Consider the following 19,294-nt stretch of genomic DNA (forward strand, 5'->3'; position numbering starts at 1 on the left):
CGTTGAAAATTAGAAAGAAGAAAAGGGTTTTGCATGTGTGGTGTTAATACGTTTACTGCTGATCATATCTCCCCCATGAACAATAACTCCTGACGCATTGCTGTGCAAAGAGTATTATATGGGAAATAATCATTTCAAATGTTTCATATTCATACGCAAGTTGGTCTGCTAGTTGTTTAAGCCTCATCATTTAAAAACATGGCTGAGGAGGAAGGAGGGAAGCATTTATCCTTCAACATTATCTTTTTACAAAGAAACTTTGTTAACATCTTTGTTTCCATTGGTGTTTGCAGCTGCATGGTACTTTCCCAAATTAAGTGCTTTCTGACAGCCTGCAGCCCCTGTTTCTTGCACTATTTCCCAAGGAGGTTGAAGCAGGCAAAGCTACCATTACTATTATTTTTTAATGTCTTGGCTGCTCTGCAGCTTGTACAAAGAGGTCAACTATCCAAACAGCAGAGGGACAATGGAGACTGTTTATTTACACTCCTTTTATCAGAAGTTACAAAGGGACAGACGTGGGATGGGGAGGAAGAGAGAGGACGGACGTGTGCAGACAGGATTCCTGCACACTGGAGGATGCCTTTTCCAGATCCGCTTTATGTCTGCGTGCTGCCTACTGATCAGCTTGCAGACCAACACTCAGCATCGCCAGCAGCCGTGCTGGGCTCCCCATGCAAAAAGGTTGAGCTGGAATCCAGCTGTGGCTGAAGAACTCTCTTTTGGCAATATCAGACGGGCAGAGAAAAGGAGAAGCCCACATATTGCTGTTTGCTTTTGGCTGAAGAAGCTGCACTACCAGCACTGAAAGAAATGGTAGCTAAAACCATCAGCGCCGCAGAGAAAGCGAGATGCGGCACCTGCCTGTGTCACCGAGGTGTTGGGAAGTGTGTTTGATCAGCTAATGACTGTACCGTCAGTTTAAGGTGTCGAGCATCCTAAGTGCTAACATATGACTGTTATAGCATTAATACTGTGTGCAAATGAACTGGAAACAAAACTCCAAGCCTCCTCAGCTCTAGAGGAGCTGGTGCTGAGTCTGAACTTGGAGGCCAATGCATTTCTTTCTGCAAACCAAGACAAAGTCCTGGCTCCCGCCTGGGACTGGAAGATGTGGCTTGTGGAACGGCACCAGTGGCTCCTGGCTGTTCCTGGTCAAATAATGACATAGTGCTGAAGGTGTTGAAGTCATTGCACAAAGCAACGGAGGTGATCCCTCAAGTTACATCTGATCCTACAAGGTGACCCTGGAAGCAACTCTATGGGCACGTCTGGCTGAATCGCCACATGGGACCAGGGCCTTTGATTCTTCCTACAGCAACAGCAGGGCTTCAGTCACATTTTTTCCCAGCAGTGAGACAGGACGGCTTCCCCCCTCTCTAGCACTCTTAATTTCCGAGTTACAATACTTCCTTTCTCTGTCACCTAGGAATCTGATGCCTGATCGGCTTTCCTTGATAAGCCATGTGGCTTCAAAGGCCACGAAAGTCCTCTCATCCCATGGATAAATCTGCAGATATGGAACCAAATTCATTCCCGGATAAGATCTGTTGGAGTTACATCTGGAATAAATCCGATAGTGCCATTGGATATGTATAAATTGGCTTCTGTAGCTAGAACAGCAATTATGGAACGTGCCTTCCCCTTTCAACTTCCAGCGCGTTAATTGCCGTCTCTCCTTTTGGAGGATGCCGAAAGCTGTGTCACTTGGATTCAAGATGTGCTTCTTGTTTCTATAAAATACATCAAATTTTGCCTTTGAGGGTTTTCCTTTGGGGAAGAGAGGGGGTAGGGTGGGGAGGGGAGGAGGAAGGGAAGGGTTTTTCCAGTTCTCAGGCTTTGATTGTGTATGCTATGAATATGAAGGTTTGAAATGAAACAGCCAATAAAATGAAGTTTTAAAAATAAAATGAAGAATTTGAAAGTTTTAAGCTTTATCCTTTTTTTTTTTCTTTTCTTTCAGTAGTAGCTAATATCTGGGGTTTTCATTGGTTCATTCTGCCTTTGCAGTGCAAGCCAGCAGTAAGCCGAAGCAGGTCCTCCAGTTTAAGTCTAACAGTTGAAAGTGCTTTAGAAAGCTTTGATTTCCTGAACACCTCTGACTTTGATGATGAGGATGGTGGTGGTGTGGAGGTTTGTAATGGTGGAGGAGGTGCAGACTCAGTATTTTCAGATACCGAGATTGAGAAGAATAGGTAAGTTTGTAGTAACTGCCAGCTGTGCTTACGCCAAACTGATACCCTAGCTCTTTGTTGCTAACAGGGGATCCCGGTGCACACATTATTCAAGGAAGACTGACTAATCCTTGATGAGTTTATAGGGTCAGAGGGTTCCCCATGGCTGCTGCATACAAAATCTTTAGCTTCCAGGATCATTTTTTTCCTGTTCAGATATACGCAATCTGTCCTCCAAAGGAGAAGGGTAAATTAAATTAAGCTGACATCAATACTGGCAGAGCCTCTTCCTTGACATAGGTTTGGACCTGGCTTTCCTTGGATGTAATTACTAATTCCTCTGTGGTTTTTCCCCCCTCCCTTTGTCTTTTCTCTCTAGCCGAATGAGTCTTTGCAGTGGATTAAGCTTGTCAGTAACAATAACACAGGGCCAGATTTAAGCAGCATGGTGTAGGTTTCCTTTGGAATGTAAGACTGATGACTGGTACTCTGTTCATGGCCCTGCGTGTTACCTGCCCTTCTTTCATCACTTTTGGTCTTTCTGAGGAAAAAAAAAATAAAATAAAAAAAAAAGCTGTGGTGTTTGTGCCGTGGTCTGCCATTGTCGTGGTCGTGTGACCTTTAGATGCTGTGTTTCAATCATTAGATCCTAAAAGCGTGTTTGCATCCTCGGAGCTGACACGATGCCCAGCAGGCACCTAAGCAGCACTAGAGCTGGGAAAAAAGAAAAGAACATGGTTCCCTCGCACCCCACGCTTTCCAACCAGGGAGCTATACTTCTCGCAGCTTATTGTGGTCTGTTTAAAACAATTTTGAGTGCAAACAAGCAACCACCGTGCAGTTCCCATCATCTCACTGCATATCCTCTTTACAGAATAAGACTTGGTGGGAAGAAAAAGTTGGAAAATTGTGTTGCTTGCTAAATTGGCGCTCTGAGCTCAGTTCAGTCTGCATTGATTTAAGGATCTGGCTTTAACCAGGCACTTTTGCATAAATTTAACTTAAGCAGCAAAATTTTAAGTTAGTTATAAGCTAACTTAGAAAGCAACTAAAATCTTTTAAGTTAAAGTAGAAGTTAAAATTTCATTTTTTCCCCTCTGGCTCATGCCCAGACAGTGTAGATTCCCGCTTCCATTTTTAGATGCATGTGTGACTCAGTGTAAAGATTGCAAGTGTTGAAACTTCTGAACTTGCAGCCAAATACACGTGCCGTCTGGGGACTGACCTCGGGCTTTGCATTTAAACACAGGGAGGACCATTTGGACAACAAGACAATGTTGGAAATAATGATTTAAAACACAGTGAGACTAGCTTTACGCTCTTACAGAAACAATTGGCAAAGCAAGCTGTACACATTGTGCCTAAACCAGCATATGAAAACATCATGTCCGTTACTCCAGCAGTGGTTTTCCTTTCCTTCTGCATTAAATTTGGCAGCAGGAGGACACCGAAAGCACAGAGCTGTTCTTAGCAGCCTGGTGCTTGGGATGCCACAAATGGTAATGGTGCTTAATCCGGAGCAACTGGGGAGATGATTTACCAAGAGATGGGAGAAAACACTGTCATCACCAAGTGACAGTAACTGGGGGTTAAAAAGGCTTGCTGGTGAGGGCATTGCATCCCTCAAGGCAAACCAGTCAGGCGACAGAGAGCTGTCCCCTCGGTGGGTACGGCCCTTCCGCGCCCGGCCAGGGCAGCACTGCTCCTTTGCGATATGATGTATTCATCGCGAGGTTTCTGGCTGCTTTTAGCTCTTCTGCCGTGCTCATTGCTCGTCGCCTTGAGTGAGCGCGCGTGTGTGTGTGTGTCACGGCGGCAGTCAGCCCTGCACTGACCTCCCTCCCTCATCCCTCCCCAGTTACAGGACAGAGCACCCAGAAGCCAGAGGCCACCTGAGCGAAGCTCTCACCGAGGACACGGGTGTGGGCACCAGCGTGGCCGGCAGCCCTCTGCCCCTGACCACGGGGAACGACAGCCTCGATATAACCATAGTTAAGCACTTGCAGTATTGCACGCAGCTCATTCAGGTACTGGGCCCAGCTCATTTAGGGTACATAGTTTAAAATCTTCCCTGCAAGCATCGGTGTGCCCGCAACGTGGGGTACGAGCAGGCTGGCAAGGTCAGCGCTGCTCGTGGGAGCGCAGGGGTGGGACAGCTGCCGTGCTGGGGTGAAGGTGACACCGGAAAAGTCTCCATCATTTCCATCCTGGCCCATCTCGGAGCAGACCTGATGTGCGAACTACGGGGCACTTTGCGGGTGCTGCCCAGCAGGACTGACGGGCAGTGCAGCAGATGACGGGGCAGCCCCTGCTCTGGGTTACAAACAACCGCTGGCTTCGCTGGGAGGTCCTCAGTGAGATCAGTCCCTGGTTAAGGCAGCCCATGTCTTCAGAGGTAAAACAGAAGCCCGTGGCCCCACTGTTTAACCAAGCCCCAGACAAGGCTGCGATGTTCAAGAGCAGAAACGAATTTCTGCATGTGAGCTGGAGAGATTGTCTGCAACACACAGAGTGATGGCAGCGCATGACAGCCCCCCGGGACATGGAACTTGTCTGTTCGTGCTCGCAACTAACTAGCACAACCTTTTAGAGGGTTTTTTTCAGAGCCCAAGCACAGCAAATGTGATTTTAAACATCCAGCAAGCCACTCTAGCAAGTGAGGTTATCAGGGTTTTCCTGACGAATCAAAACATACTGCAGCTTCCTCTTAGCAATGAGTTGACCCTTCCATCTTAGATATAATTAGCTTGCTTTTCCCAGGCTGAAGCAATACAGAGCAAGTCTGATTCCAGCACCTTTAGTGCTGAGCTGGACACTTTGCTGACTCACAAGTATGAGAAAAAGGGAGGGTTTTGGCTTAAATACAAGAGTACACAGTAAATATGCAGCTGGGGGAGGTGAGCTCAAACTATGTCCACACACAGAGCAGATTTGGTATGAACAATATTTATGTGGACTGCTGAAGAAAATGCAGATGTCAGCAGCAGGGAGTATTATCAAGGAAAAGGCACCAAATTAATAAAGAAGGACACCTGAGTAGTTTTTCAGAGCTGAAATGGAGTGGAGAAAGAGTGAATTGTGGTCTGCCTCCAGGCAGGTATGTCCTGAAAGTCCATGGCCTATGTTACGCAAAAGTCAGACTAATATTCTTTTCTGGCTTTAATGCTTATGATGAGGGATTCCTTTAGCTTTGCAGAGTGTATAAATCAGAAGTTACTTATGCAAATGGCTGCTTGGATACTCAAGTGCATGGATCTGGATGTAGATGTTAAAGATACAAGCAACAATGCATATCAACCACGACCACAAAATATCCCAGAGGCAAAAAACTTTTGAAGTTAAGGAGATCCCATGGTTCCAGGCAATGAAATTTGCCATTGCACTACTTCAGGCGCCAGGTGTTTTGGAGGTTTTTGTTTTCTTCTGAGGCTTTTTTTTGGTTCAGTGACTCCTTTTCCTCTCTTCCCATTTGTCTTCACCAGCAAATTGTGTTCTCCAGTAAAACACCGTTCGTGGCGAGAGACCTCCTGGATAAGCTGTCCAGGCAGATCCTTGTGATGGAGAATATCGCAGAGATCAGCACTGAGAACTTGGGAAACATCACCTCCCTTACTGATGGTAAGAGACAAGTTAGGGGGTTTCCTTCTGAAAAGGGTTTGTTTGGGCATGCGTGCCTGCTGAAGTAATCGCTGTGCAGAGCTCACCGTCACTGCAGGAGATGCCACCGTAGTAAGGTCGACTCACAGCTACCAGCAGATGTAGCAGTCACCAGAGTTGGTCAGGGGCCTTATTCTATCTTCAGCGTTGGTATCCAGAAATAAGCAGGTGAAAAGAGAAAGGATTTATCCTTATCCTGCTTGATGTGCAGAAGATGCACAAAGGTCGTTGCTGCGGTGGGATGGGGATGCTGCCACCTCTGAAGAGCCAAAATCTTCCACCTCTCTTTCCTGAGGAAATACAGGATCTGCCTTATACTATCAGAGGCATAATACATCTCCTCGAACGGTTTACCTTGGAAAAGTTTGACAAACACTTAGTTACTCACGCTTGTGAACACTCTGGCAGGAGAGGTAAATATACCATGGTGTGTTTACTTTGTTTATCAGAAAATTGAGGCGAAATTGAGTGACTTACCCAAGACCACAGAGCAGTGCTAGGACAGGGACCAGTCTTGTGCAGACCATTTGCAGTATTCCCCTAGTATTTTATGGTATTTAAAAGGATGAGACATCAGTGGCCAGAACTGAATCAGGAGCAAATTTTCTCACATCTACCACGGGTAATGGAAAAAACATGTTACAAGCTTGGGGTGAGCACATGCTCATGCTCTGTGAAGGGCACAGGGCGACCCACCAAACAGTAACTGTCCATCAGTGGGCTGGGGTGAGATCTCCTCCACTCTTGCCATCTTTTCTCTTCTGGAAGTCAATGATTCCAGCACGGCTTTGTTTCATCATTCATTTTGTTTTCTCCTCCAGCAATTCCAGAGTTCCACAAGAAGCTGTCGCTGCTGGCTTTCTGGATGAAGTGTACTGGCCCTTCAGGAGTGTATCACACATCTGCAGACAAGATGATGAAGCAGCTGGATATCAATTTTGCCACTACTGTGAATGAGGAGTGTCCAGGACTTGCAGAAACAGGTACCAACTGCTGCAAAAAAATTGTGTCGGTCATCAAAATGGAGAACAGTTGTTCCTCCACACAACAGAAGTTGTGTACTGGGCTTTACTCAACCTTCATTGCTTTGTTTTCCAACCCCTTGGAGGTCTGTTTGGCCATGGCTCCAAGATCTCATTTGAAAGCTAACGCTGCAACTCTTGAAACAGTTTTGGCCCAAAATAATCAGATCAGAATAGGAGAAAAAGGTGAGGTCAGCAGAAAAGAAAATACTGTTTTAAGGTTTATGAGCTAATCGGAAGCTAAGTCTCTTCCCAAATACAGGTTTGTAAGTGATTCAGTGAAGCAGGAATCCTCTCACTTAATTTTATGTGTCTGTATAATGTCCGTGTCCCATTACAGTTCACTGGGGTGGAATTAATATACATCCAAGTGAGCCTGTCTGAATAGAGGTTCCTATTTGGAGTGAGATGTACCACATTGACAAGCTCTCCCTGGGCTAGCACGGGGATGTAGGCTGACTTGCTCAGATGTAGGCACCTGCATTGCCGATGCCTACCCAGGGCAGTGTTTTTCTTCCTGCTCCATGCTACAGCTCTCACAGACAGTGCCTCAAACTAGCTTTCTGCATGCCACATGCTCACACAGGAACATAAAAACAAGCAAAGCCAAATTCTGCTTCTAGTTCAGTGGCATGGCGGAGATGTAACTGGCTGTGCATGTGGATATGTGTTTGGTGATTCAGGATGTCGTTTGGGTAGAAAGGATGCTGTATCGGATAGGAAGCTGCACTAGCCATCCGTAAACTGGCAGAGGTTCGTCCTTACAAAGATACCCTCTGGTGACGAGGTCTAGACAGGGAGAAGGTCCATCTAGCTTCTAACCTAACCACGGTTGAGGTTAGAAACGTTGGGAAGTATCTGGCTTTGCAAATACGTTTCTTTCTTTCTGGCTTTGAAGTGGACTGCGGCATTTTGCCAGCAGCTTTTGCTCTCACTAACGCATCCCTTTGTCTGCGGCTGCCTGCAGTCTTCAGGATCCTGGTGTCTCAGATCCTGGACCGGACGGAGCCCGTCCTCTACTCCAGCATGTCCTCCGAGATCATCACTGTCTTTCAGTATTACAACTATTTTGCCAGCCACAGTGTTAATGACCTTGGAAGCTATTTGCTGCAGCTTGCAAAAGAAGGTAGGTATACAAATTCTGGTGGCTAACGGGGGAGTATATCAGTGTCCTGAGCTCAGCACAAAACAGTTCAGCCTTGAGGCTGATTTTACAAAAGAACAGGGGAAAGGAGACAAGGAAGTACCTCGGATACTAAGTCTGAACGCACTTGAACAGTTGTACATATCAAGGAAAAGGAGCTGATGCAGATACACCCTCAGTAATTTCTATTTCCATATTTGAAAGGGAAAAAAATGTGTTGAAAGTGTTAGCTTTTAGGAAATGGCTGATGGTGGTGGGCTGGGCCCAAGGTCTGGGAAGTTTTCTGTGCCCACAGCTTGGATGACGTTCCGGTCTTTCACCATCCTTTATGGAGAGACCTTCTGAAGTGCTGAGATCTTCTCAGGAGCCAAGGGATCACAGCACCTCAGTGTTTGGCAGGGTCTGCCACCAAGGGCTAAAGAGAGAAGCAGATGCTCCACAGACCCTAGCAATCCCTAGCAAGCCAAGTTTTCTTCTCTATTTGAGAGGGAGTTTGAGGAACCTTGCCTAGTTTTCATTTTTATTTGGGCATACTGGGGAGCTTTTGCTCAAAAACCTGGAAGGAAAAAGGCATTCCAGCCCACCTCAGAAACACATTAGCCCTTGCTCTTGATGGCAGACATCAATCTGCCTAGGAAAAGCTCTCACAAAAATGCCCTGGAAGGCAATACACTGACGATATTGGGTTTCACTTGTCATAGGGAGGATTTACATCTTCCAGCAGAAAGTGAAGTTTTGACAGGTAGGCCCTTAACTCTGGGTAGGCGTAAGTGCCGCAGTGTCCCAACTAGCCCATCTACTCATCTCCTTTGGTAGAACATCTGAGAAGCTGGCTCAACTTAAAGCCCAGACAATTCCCCATGCAGACACACCACAATATGGATCCATTGCAATTGCTCAAATGGGGGTTTTTCATGTCCTTTGTGTGTATAGTAAAAATTGAAGATTGCTAGCAGAGAAAGGAGCAATCTGAAATATCGAGAGAATAAAATAAGTAACAAGGACCTTCCTCTTGCACTTCTAGCCTCTGTGGTTCAGGTGCTGCAGTCAGTGAAAGATGGAAAACTGCAGCAAAATGTGGCCAAAATAAACTCCAATAACCTTCCACCACAGCAAGAAGTTCTGAGAGCTTTGGCTTTACTTCTCAGTGAAAATAAAAATGAAGTCAGTGAGACTGTGGCATCACTTCTGACAGCTACCGCAGAAAACAGGCACTTCAGAGAGAAGGTAAGTGGCAGAAAATCACCTATTGCATAAGAGACCTCTATCATCATGACATTTTTTTCTGCCTGTGTGTCTCGAATGTCTACATGTATAAAATAATTGCTCCAAGCTTGATTTAAACTGATCCAGAGGGATTTCCTGTCTAATTTTTCTGCAAATATCCAGGTCTGTTTGTGTCGTTTTGCCAGTCTGCTTCTACCTGTCATTACACTAAACGGGTACTAACCAAAACTCTGCAAATACTGAGTGCTGTGCTCCCCAGCTATCTTCCACACTTCAGCATTTCTGCTGGCCTGTCTCAGGCTTGGCTGCAGTCCAAGGCTTCAAGGCAACAGTCCCCAGCATCATCAACGCGCAAAGACGTAGGTCTGAGATTTTTATTTTTTTCCCAAAGGAGGCTAGCACCTACGGGACCTCCCACCATCTCTGGAGGGGATGGACTGCCTTGGGCGAACACAGCTCAGCTGTGAGATCTAAGATTGGATCTCAGATCCAGATCAATCACAGATACCAAAGGCAAGAAGCAGGGCCAGATTAAACACAGAAATTAAAGAGAAGGGAGAAGAGGAATAAGAAGAAATTAGGGTTTGGTTTCTACCCTCTCATGGCAGACCTTTCCCTTCTATCCTTCTTGTTCCCTGTCAGGAGAGAGTGAAAGAAAAGGCAGCTGGCAGAGGAAGAGTGGAGGAAGGCAGGCAGAGGGAGGAGGAAAAAGGAGCTCACTCTTTTCTGTTCTTCTCTGTCGCTCCAGTCCCCTCTTTGCTCGCCCTATCGCTTCACCTTCCATTTTTGCAGCCTCTTGGTATCTCATACCATCCTTCCCCCTCCCCAGCTTCACGGAGGCAGCATCTCAGGGGAAACATAAGCTCCCCCTGGAACAGGTGTGTGTGGCTGACGCCTGGTTCACTGCCTGCAGGAAGCACCACAGGGTGCCTTGGATGAGGGCATTATGCAGCCTTACGCTGCAGATGACTTCGTTGCGCAGCCGACTGCCGCTGAGATTTGCTGCTCACATTGCTTTTGTTTGCTCATTAATAGCTACTGATTTCCCGGACCAAGCAGTAAACGGGCTAGCAGCTCACGCTAACCTTGTAGTAGTTCTTTGCAGTCCCTCTGGGGTCCATCCCAGCCTGTTCATTACTATCCCCACATTAGAGAGACCATCTCAAGGGTCAGCCCTTGCGCTATTTAGACTCTAAGCCCCATTTAAAGCTCTTTGGCGATTTATGCAGAAAGGCCTTCAAGGGTGCCGGATTGTGCTTCTCACTTTAACGTGAACTTTTCCTCACCAAAAGCTGGCCTGAGACTACAGAGTCCCGCTGAGCTCTAACTCGTGGCCTGCCCTGGATCTGCAGTAGGGAATTATCCCAGCACATTACCCGTAGCAGGGGCTGTGCCTCGCTGTCCCATGCGCTCACTGTCAGGGAGGCAGACTGCAATCCCTCTCTCTTTAGTAGGGTAGCAATGCCTCCACACCCACCCTTCTGCTCCACACAGGCACAGACATTTTCATTGCTACTCTTCTTTATCTGTTTTCAGGCCTTGATTTATTACTGTGAAGCACTAACCCAGCCCAACCTCCAGCTGCAGAAAGCAGCTTGCTTGGCTCTAAGATACCTCAAGGTAAGAGGCAAGGAATTCAGTTGTGGCACTTGGCTTTACTTTAAAGAAAGGACATCTGAGAGGTACAAACAACAAAATAGAAATTGCAATTGCAGCAGCAGCAGTGCTTTTGTTTTGCATTGCTGCACTGCATCCTTTTACAGATACTGTGCTGTTTGGGAATGGTTTAGAAGCTTCGTTTCAAAAACAGCCAGGCTCTGCCACGATGACAAAGTTTACCTTTTCCTCCCCTGAGGGGCATTACACCTCTGCTGCCTGCAGGGCACAGTGGGGTTTTTGATCTCTCAGGAAAAGGCAGACGAGGAACCAGTGGTTGGAACTGGCACTAGACACATTTAACTTGAGCAGTGTGGCTCCGATGCATCTTCAACAGTAAGAATGGCAATCGCTGGGGAAAAAAAACCTATTGAGGGAAAGGACCTCCGTCATTTGGGACCTTCAAATAAAAAGCTGAAGCCTTTCTGGCAGATATTATTTCAAGGATGGGAATGCTCCAACTGATAGGTGACTGTGGACGAGCTAACCCAATGGCAGTCTCATCCACATCAAACCACGCTGGCTGCACCAGGTCCCGCTCTGCATCTGTGTTGCTGTGGCCCCATCGCTCACGTCAGTGTTCGAGCTGTAGTCACCAGTACGTAGCCACTGCAGACTTGCCCCAAGTCAAGCACAAGCAACCACGTTCGAGACGGGGTGGTGAGGTTTAATGGCTGCAGTAGCTAAGCCCTGATTCAGAGCACTGTAGACCAGACCTGTGCCCTTCAGAGTGACAAGGCTCATACAAATCCTGGCTCTGTGGCTCAGAGCATCTTCCATGTGTCACAGCGGGGCAGTACCTGCCCTTCCTTTCACTCATCTCTCTTATCGTATTGAATAGCCTGCCAGAGACACTCTGACAGCTGCTCTCCCCAAAGGCCTGGCATTTTTGTAGCAGAGACGAGGATTATTCCTTGCTTTCTTCCCAAAATAGGAGAGGCAAGGCAAAAATGTGGAAGTGTTGGTGAGTGCAGGTGTCAGTGAGGAGCCGGCAGTGAAGTGACTGGGCTGGCCAGCCAACGTGCCCCTGTAGACACAGTTCGGCTGGCGAGAACAGCCTTCTCGCACCTACCAGGTTGGACACACTCAGTGTGAAACTCCTTCCCTTGCCGCCTGTCTCCTGTTCTTCTCCCTGCCGTACCCCTGCCTTGGCAGGCTTGTGACCTTGTCCCATGGCCCATCACCCAGCCTACGGTCAGAAGTGGCAGACGTAGCTCGTCAGCCAGATTTATGCATGTAGCACATAGGGTAGGAAAATTAGGAAGGGTCCATGCCGAGAGCAGAAAATATGCCTTCTCCTAGATGCCCCCCCACTCAGAGAAACCCCATTCCCCGTGTCCCCACCAAGTGCAGTAGGTGGGGAGTAGGAAGGGCAATGCAGAGGAGGGTCACTGTTTCCACGCAAGGCTGTGAAATAAAACCGTGGTGTACTGTGCGGTGCTAATGCGGTTCTTTCTGCACTTCCCAGGCTGCTGAGAGCATTAAAATGCTGGTCACGCTCTGCCAGTCTGACAACGAAGAGATCAGAAAAGTGGCGTCCGAAACCCTGCTCTCACTTGGTGAGTTGCCTGTTTCAGAGCAGTATTTAATTTTATTTTTTAATAGAGCAGCATGTAAGACACCTGAGTTATACAAATGTGAGACTCTTAACTGAAACAAAACTTTATACCTAGAGACTCAAACACTCTAGAAAATATATATTCTTAAAAATCATTCATTTTGAAAATGATGAAAATGGACCAAAGAGAAACTGAATTGTGTGAGTCTGGAGGGGGAAGTAGAAAAGGAAAAATAGCAAAGGAGAAGTTGACAAACAGAAATAATTCATAATGAATTTGAATGCCAAGCAGGCTTGAGGAGGCAGGACTGGCACACGGCCTGCTGCGTATCATACGCCCTCCTCTTGGGGATCCCCTCCTAGCACCCCTGTAGTGCCATTATCACACTCTCGAGTGCCATTAGCACTGCCAAGTGTTCACTGAACCTAAATCATCTTTATATGCTTATTTGGACAGACCCTGGCCTGCAAGTCCCCCTTCACACAGTACCTCAGGCACCTTGCATTGACCTTTGTTTATCCTTGAGACAAGACAGACCCTGTTCCTTAGCCTGTAATCGGGCTGCGTAGCAGCGCGTGACTGCAAGTGTGGTTGCACGGTTTCAGGGCCCCAATACTCCAATGGCCCAGAAAAACTGTATTTATCTGGCCTTTAGGCTAAGCATGCATTTCCACTCCATGGGTGTGTGTCCGTCTGTAATTGTAGTTAGGCAAACTCTTCAAACGTACTCTCTTTCATTCACTGGTTCAGCAGGAATTCGCTCTGCTGCTGGATGTGTTAGTGCTCAGGTTACAAAACAACTAGCCCAGGGACACTTTTGAAAATGCTGGGAGATTGTACTGCCAATCTTCTAGATGACATACATAGAACATTTTCATTCCTAATGGTCAATTCAACACACTAGGCTCAATGCTATCTTCAGATGCGTATATACGGTGACAGTACCTAAGAGAAAAGGGCTTGAGAGGCACAAATAGCTAAATTTAGCAAACATACTGCTTCCTCTTTTTCAGCGGTATATAAGTAAAGATGTGGCTACACTCACTTCTTTAAAGTGCCAGGAAGTGAGAAGTGGGTAAACTTTATATGGTCCAGAGGAGAAGTGGATAAACATCATCTGCCTTGAGTCTATCAATCAGAGCTGCAGCTGAGACCTTGACAAGCACCATAGGTCATTTAGTAAGACAAGTGTACTCATACTGTCATCTAATCATACAAGCCACGTCTGCTTCTGTTTTGCTCTAGATAAAACAAGCAAACTACAAGAGAAAATTTAAAAAATAATGTGAACATTCACAGCATGCTTAATTTTTCCAAGTAATTTCTGAATTTGCCTTCAAGAACATAAGAAATTTTAAGAAGGGAAAGAAGTTACCACCAGATCAGTACTTTCTAACAGCAGAGAATCCAGTATTTTAAATGTTGTAGGGCAATGATATAATACGTTATTATGCTTTAACATTTTGCCTTCAGGTGAAGATGGGAGACTGGCATACGAACAGCTGGACAAATTTCCCCGGGAATTTGTTAAAGTTGGAAGCCGCCGTGGAACTGAAGCTGCCACAGCTTTTTAGATGGAAAAGAACCCGCCTGCATTTAGCAGTCATTAAAGTAGGATGGAGCTGCACTTCAGTGTGGGGAGCAGAAGGAATTCTGTGAGAAAGTCCCAAAATGTAGCAATTTACAGACTTCTTAAGGAAAAGCAAAATCTAAAATCCAGCTTAAGAGTTCCTATTGGCTCCTCTTTGCAGCTCATGATGGAACAGTTGGATGCTGAGGAACAATACTTCTTTGACTGGTTTGTGACAAATAACGTAATTGCAGTTATTCAGCCTCAACAAACTTCTGTGAGTTTTTAGAATTTGGCATCTTCATGTATCTTATTATTATGTTTACTTCCTTGAAGTTGTCATGAAAGCTTGAGACGTGCGATACTGTATCTAACAAGGACAAGTAGGAGGCCAGCTGAGCAGGACTGCAAAGAAGCTTTCTCTTCAAGCCCAAGCTAAGCATCTCCTGCCATGCAGTGACCCCAGCAACACTCCAGTGGCAGGGAACACCACTCGGCTTTCTCAGTTTTGTCTCAGTAATAAAATATAGAGCAAGTTTCTTCAAGTTTTGCCTCCAGAAACAGCATGATGTAAACCCTGGGAGGTCTTACTTTGGTGACTCATTCTAAATGCCTCTGCTAGTCTTTTATTTCCTTTCTCTTGCCCTCCAGCAATGAACCATCATTAATCCAGAGATTTGAGGGGGATCAAACAATCACGTAGGTTTCCGAAAACTAAATGAAAAGGTAAAACGCATTTATTTATTCCGAGAAGAAGGAGTGAATACAGGTAATTGTGCGAGTCTCCAAAGCCATTTGGTCCTGTAAGTTGCAGGCAGGATTGGATTTCATACACTCTAATTAGTGGATCATAGCTTCTATAGAGTGATTTCAATATAAAGAACTAGAGCAAACTAAAGCAGACCTCGGAGGCAGGAATAAACAGAGGGTGAAGTGAATGCATTCCCCCCTCACTGCAAGGATGAAAGACAGCGAGCGCTTCAAGCTGTTGATTACGAGCCTTAAGTTAACAGAAGAGGTGAATAGAATTTAACAGAAGAGTGTTCTTGTACTGTGTTCATTATGCATGAAATGCTATTTAGATGTCAATTAAAGTATCCAAATTTGCATAGATTACATAGAAAAGATTGCAAACAATTCACATCAAAAGGAAGCCTCATGCGCCAAACACATTGGCAGGCAGGGGTCGTTTTGTTTTGGGTTTTTTTTTACTGTGAATGTTACAACAATGTACATATCTGTATATTTATAAATATATATATTCTTCCTTTAATTAAAAAAGTACATTTTGTACAGTTCAAAATGCTTATTTGTTTACTGAAGGATATAGACTCTTTTGCAGAAGGTGAAATAACCATGTTACAGTTTTTATACCATGCCTATCCCATCAGCTGAATTCTTCCAGGGTGTCCTTTTGTACTGACTTCTGCTTTTTTTTTTTTAATCTTTTTTTTTTTTGCTTTTAGTTTTGTGTCATTTGTACTCACCATATGCCCTATCACATTTAAGTTATAATAAAGATTATTTTTTAATTACTAAGCACATCAGTCCATATGTATAGTCACTCTTTCCAGCAGCAGCCTCTCCACTGTGAGGCTCATACAACCTTCAAACATCATGCAGGTCAGCTCCCAGTACCGTAAGTGGCTCAGTAAGAGCCACCTACTTGCAGCTGGATTTGGGGCAAACCATGAGGGAGTTCTTTAATCATATTAAGGGAATATTTGTCTTCTTTTCAAGCCTAGTCACCAGGACAAGACTTGATGGCAATCTCAAAAAGGTTTAGCTAAATTATATGAAGTCATCTGCGAGATTTCTTACAGTGTAAAAATTTGTTTCATACCATATCAACTTTAAGACTTAGAAGAACTTTATTTTAATATCTTACAAAACCATCTAAATTAGAGCAAATGAACAATACAAGTAGCAAGGACTACTGCCTGAGGGTGGACAGAGAACTGCAACTTCTTTTGCAGGGGGAGAAATGGTGCAATATTAGCTTGTGTTTTAATATGCACAACTTGCATTTTCATCTTTCTGCTGGCCAAGGCAGGGGGGGTAAGTGGCAAGCTATTTTAGTAATTGAAATAAACACAAACCACAAAAGTAGGAAAAGTAGAGAAGGGATGAAACTATAGCGAAAGCCACTGCTCTTTAGTTGTACCTCTGTGAGGTGAACCAAAGCACATTTTTAAAAAGCCAGTTTTAAAATAAAATGTTATTTTGGAAGGGGAGGACTGTGCCCCCTCAGCGTTCATTCTCCAGTTGCTTCAATGTGTGTGTGCAGGCCCTTGCTCCCACCCCAGAGCATCAGGAAGAGGCATACACTATTTAAAAAGATGAGAGTATTCTTATATTGCTGTATCTGTCAAAAGCTCCTACCTGTAGTACATACTATCTGTCAAAAGCTTGCTTGTAGCTTGCGTATTGCAGCACAGAACACAATTTTGTTAAAGCAAAAGCTATGATGTCATTGGATTGTAGGTGCTACATTCTGAACTGTCGCTTAGGAACGAGTGAGAGTTTACTTTCAAGCAAGCACTGGTACCCTACTTTGGTAGCTACTCCTAAAGTTCAGAGCAAACTAGCTTTGTGTATCATTCAAGATACTTATCAAGAAAGGCTCCACAAGGACTAGGAGAAAATATGCTGAAGAGGCTCCAGGACTGTTACCAAACTTTCACCGATTACTTCTTCCCTTCTGTGAAGACAGACTCGTCTCAGAAGACACTCCTTTTCCTCTTACAAACATTCAGGCTTATGGCACAGACCTGAGGAACACAGAACTGCCTACCGAGCAGAGAGCCAAAGCTGCGGCAAGCATAGGGCTACTCACATATACAGGTACCACATCACATGGGGCTTATATCTACTTATAGCTATCCAAAACCAGAAGGCAAATGAAAAGGAACAAACCATGTATTCGTCTCATAACTTACACGTTTTTATGCTTGCAGAGCTGACAACATTGCCCTTTCCTACCACGTTAATGCAAGAGCTCTCCTTTGTGGAGTAGGAAAAACCAGGCGCGTAGAGGTAGATGTAACAAGACAGATGCTTACCAACTAGCAAAGAAGGAACCAGCAGGCAGTGATTCTTAGGGCTGCAGCAGGGTGACTGGAACAAATCTAAAGGTCTAGGCCACCCCTGAAAAACTGTGTTAGGGAAAAGTTCCTGTAGCAAAATAACTCAGCAGCGGTGGATACTGAAGAGAGAGGGATTTCGCCAGGAAAAGTACACTCAGGAAAAGGGTTTGCCTGGTGGTTTTGTTGGTGGCTTATTGTTACCTCATGCTTTTCATGAACTACAGTGGTTTTCACCACCCCACCATGCTATTATCTCTCTGCGTTCTGCCTGGTGGATATAAACCCACAGTGCCTCTATACTACTCTAGCCACAGCAGCAGCTTAAGTTAGGCTGCCCAGACTTTCACACTGCTATGGGTAAGACTCCTCCTGTACCCCACATACCTTCAGAAAAGGTATCTACTATAGCTTTACCTTATGCCGCAGTCTGTTTATTATTGATTATTGCTGACTTTAAGCATTCAAAACTAGGAGTCAATACCACTGCCAGACTATGTATCTTAAGTATGGACCCCTGCTTTGCTGATTTGCAATGGAACTATCCTGGTGACGGGATCCACAGCACCCCCCTTCAAATTGCTGCAGTATCCCCAAGGGTATGATAGAGCTGTCGTCATACCCAAGGGTTTGACCTTGAACATGGCTGATCACATTTCGTTACAAGGAGTTGTTGGCAGATCAACAAAGCAGCAGCAAATTAGTTTCTCAGAACACCATTATCATTCACTGAACTACTTTGTGTTATTACAAGAATTGCAAGATAAATTAACAATACACAATAAACATTTCCTGCTGAAGAAAATGTTGATGAAGACAATGCACTTCAGTCTCAAGAACAACAGAGCACTGGAAACCCACAGCCTTGGCAGATTTGCAGATCTTCTGCTCAAAATCTCAAATCCAGTTCTGAAAAGAAAACAATCTCAGATGGCCCTTAAGGAAAAGTAAATGAATATGCAGTGTGCTTCCTTGCAAAAACTGATGACCAACTTCATTACTTACGCACAGGTTGCAAAATAAGCTGCAACACATGACAATGCTGTATTGCTTACATGGGCACCTCCAATGCCAAACACCAAGTGATTTCAGTTGCCCAGCGAAGTAGTTGTGGTATAATTCACTTCTCCTCCACACATTGTCTTAAATTCAATGGGTGTTTAGTTTAGTGTATTCAATTTGTTGAATACAAAAAATACACTAAAATTGGTATTTTTGCTAAACTAATTACAAGTTCTTCCTCACACAAACCATCTACCCTCCCGACAGTTTGCTTGCCTCTGCTAGTCTCTGGCAAGCTGTTCCTTCTTGAAAAATCTGACACCTGCAAATGGCCCATCTCCCAACACTTTACATATCTGAAATTCTGTCCTGTTCGGACACACGCATTTTATGGGAGAAGTGCTAGGACACAGGAGATGCATCGCACTTCTGAGCGGCCTTCGGATACTTTAGTGGAAGACGAGATTGTGGCCATAGCCTCTGCAATGAAAAGGAGTCAGCACACCAGTCAAGCTGGTGCACAAAAGCATTCATGACTTCTTGGAAATAATCACATTCTGCAGTTAGGTTCCAGAACTGATAATTTTATTCTGCTAGACAGAATGTTCTCTGTAATTTTGCTGGATATGAAATTTCTTTGTCTTTAGTGATGTTGATTTTCAGCTGTTACATAGCTATGTTTCAGTGGTAAATGAGTTTCCCTATATACTTCCTATAACAAAAATAAAAGGTCAGATGGTTGTAAGAACTAATTACAAGTCTCTAATTTCTACACATTTGACAAGCCTTTCACACATGCATACAAAGTTCCTATACTTACCACATAAGATAGTTCTACTGCATCCATGTTTTAAAAAATATCCAGGAGTTTTCAGAATAAATGAAACTTGACCCTTTTAGAACACTTTTGAACAGCAATTAATGCAGCATCACAAAACTTCTGACACTTTCATACATTAGTATTTCTGATATAATAAACATAGGGAGATTATTTGACTGAAGTCCAATACATCCATGTCAGACACAGCATGTTTATTCCTTTGCCATAACTCGGCTCTCTCACCTGGTCTTCTCCTGCAGCATGTTTTTTCAAGAGTTTATACAGTGAACTATCTCTCTGCTAATGAATTAAAGTTAACAAAACCATCATAGCCTTGAAGACTTCTGGTGCAAGCGTATGTACTACTAAGTGGCCCACGT

General features: G+C 44.8%; 1 protein-coding gene across 3 annotated transcripts in view; it reads left to right on the top strand.

Moving 5' to 3' along the window:
* Positions 1-15,523, top strand: part of RIPOR2 (RHO family interacting cell polarization regulator 2) — a 69,616-nt gene extending 54,093 nt beyond the window's left edge. Inside the window, exons 14-22 of one of the 3 annotated variants that reach the window (XM_075494249.1) lie at positions 2,011-2,195; positions 4,033-4,201; positions 5,657-5,792; positions 6,653-6,814; positions 7,821-7,979; positions 9,022-9,224; positions 10,761-10,844; positions 12,349-12,439; positions 13,913-15,523. In XM_075494249.1, the coding sequence (XP_075350364.1) occupies positions 2,011-2,195; positions 4,033-4,201; positions 5,657-5,792; positions 6,653-6,814; positions 7,821-7,979; positions 9,022-9,224; positions 10,761-10,844; positions 12,349-12,439; positions 13,913-14,013 (1,290 nt within the window). In that variant the 3' untranslated portion in view covers positions 14,014-15,523. Of the gene's footprint in view, positions 1-293; positions 1,889-2,010; positions 2,196-4,032; positions 4,202-5,656; positions 5,793-6,652; positions 6,815-7,820; positions 7,980-9,021; positions 9,225-10,760; positions 10,845-12,348; positions 12,440-13,912 lie in introns of those variants that run through there. The other 2 variants (XM_075494250.1, XM_075494251.1) reach the window with 2 other exon arrangements.
* Positions 15,524-19,294: the final 3,771 nt, after the last annotated feature.

This window comes from Mycteria americana, chromosome 2, assembly GCF_035582795.1.
Source record: "Mycteria americana isolate JAX WOST 10 ecotype Jacksonville Zoo and Gardens chromosome 2, USCA_MyAme_1.0, whole genome shotgun sequence".
NCBI lineage: Eukaryota > Metazoa > Chordata > Aves > Ciconiiformes > Ciconiidae > Mycteria > Mycteria americana.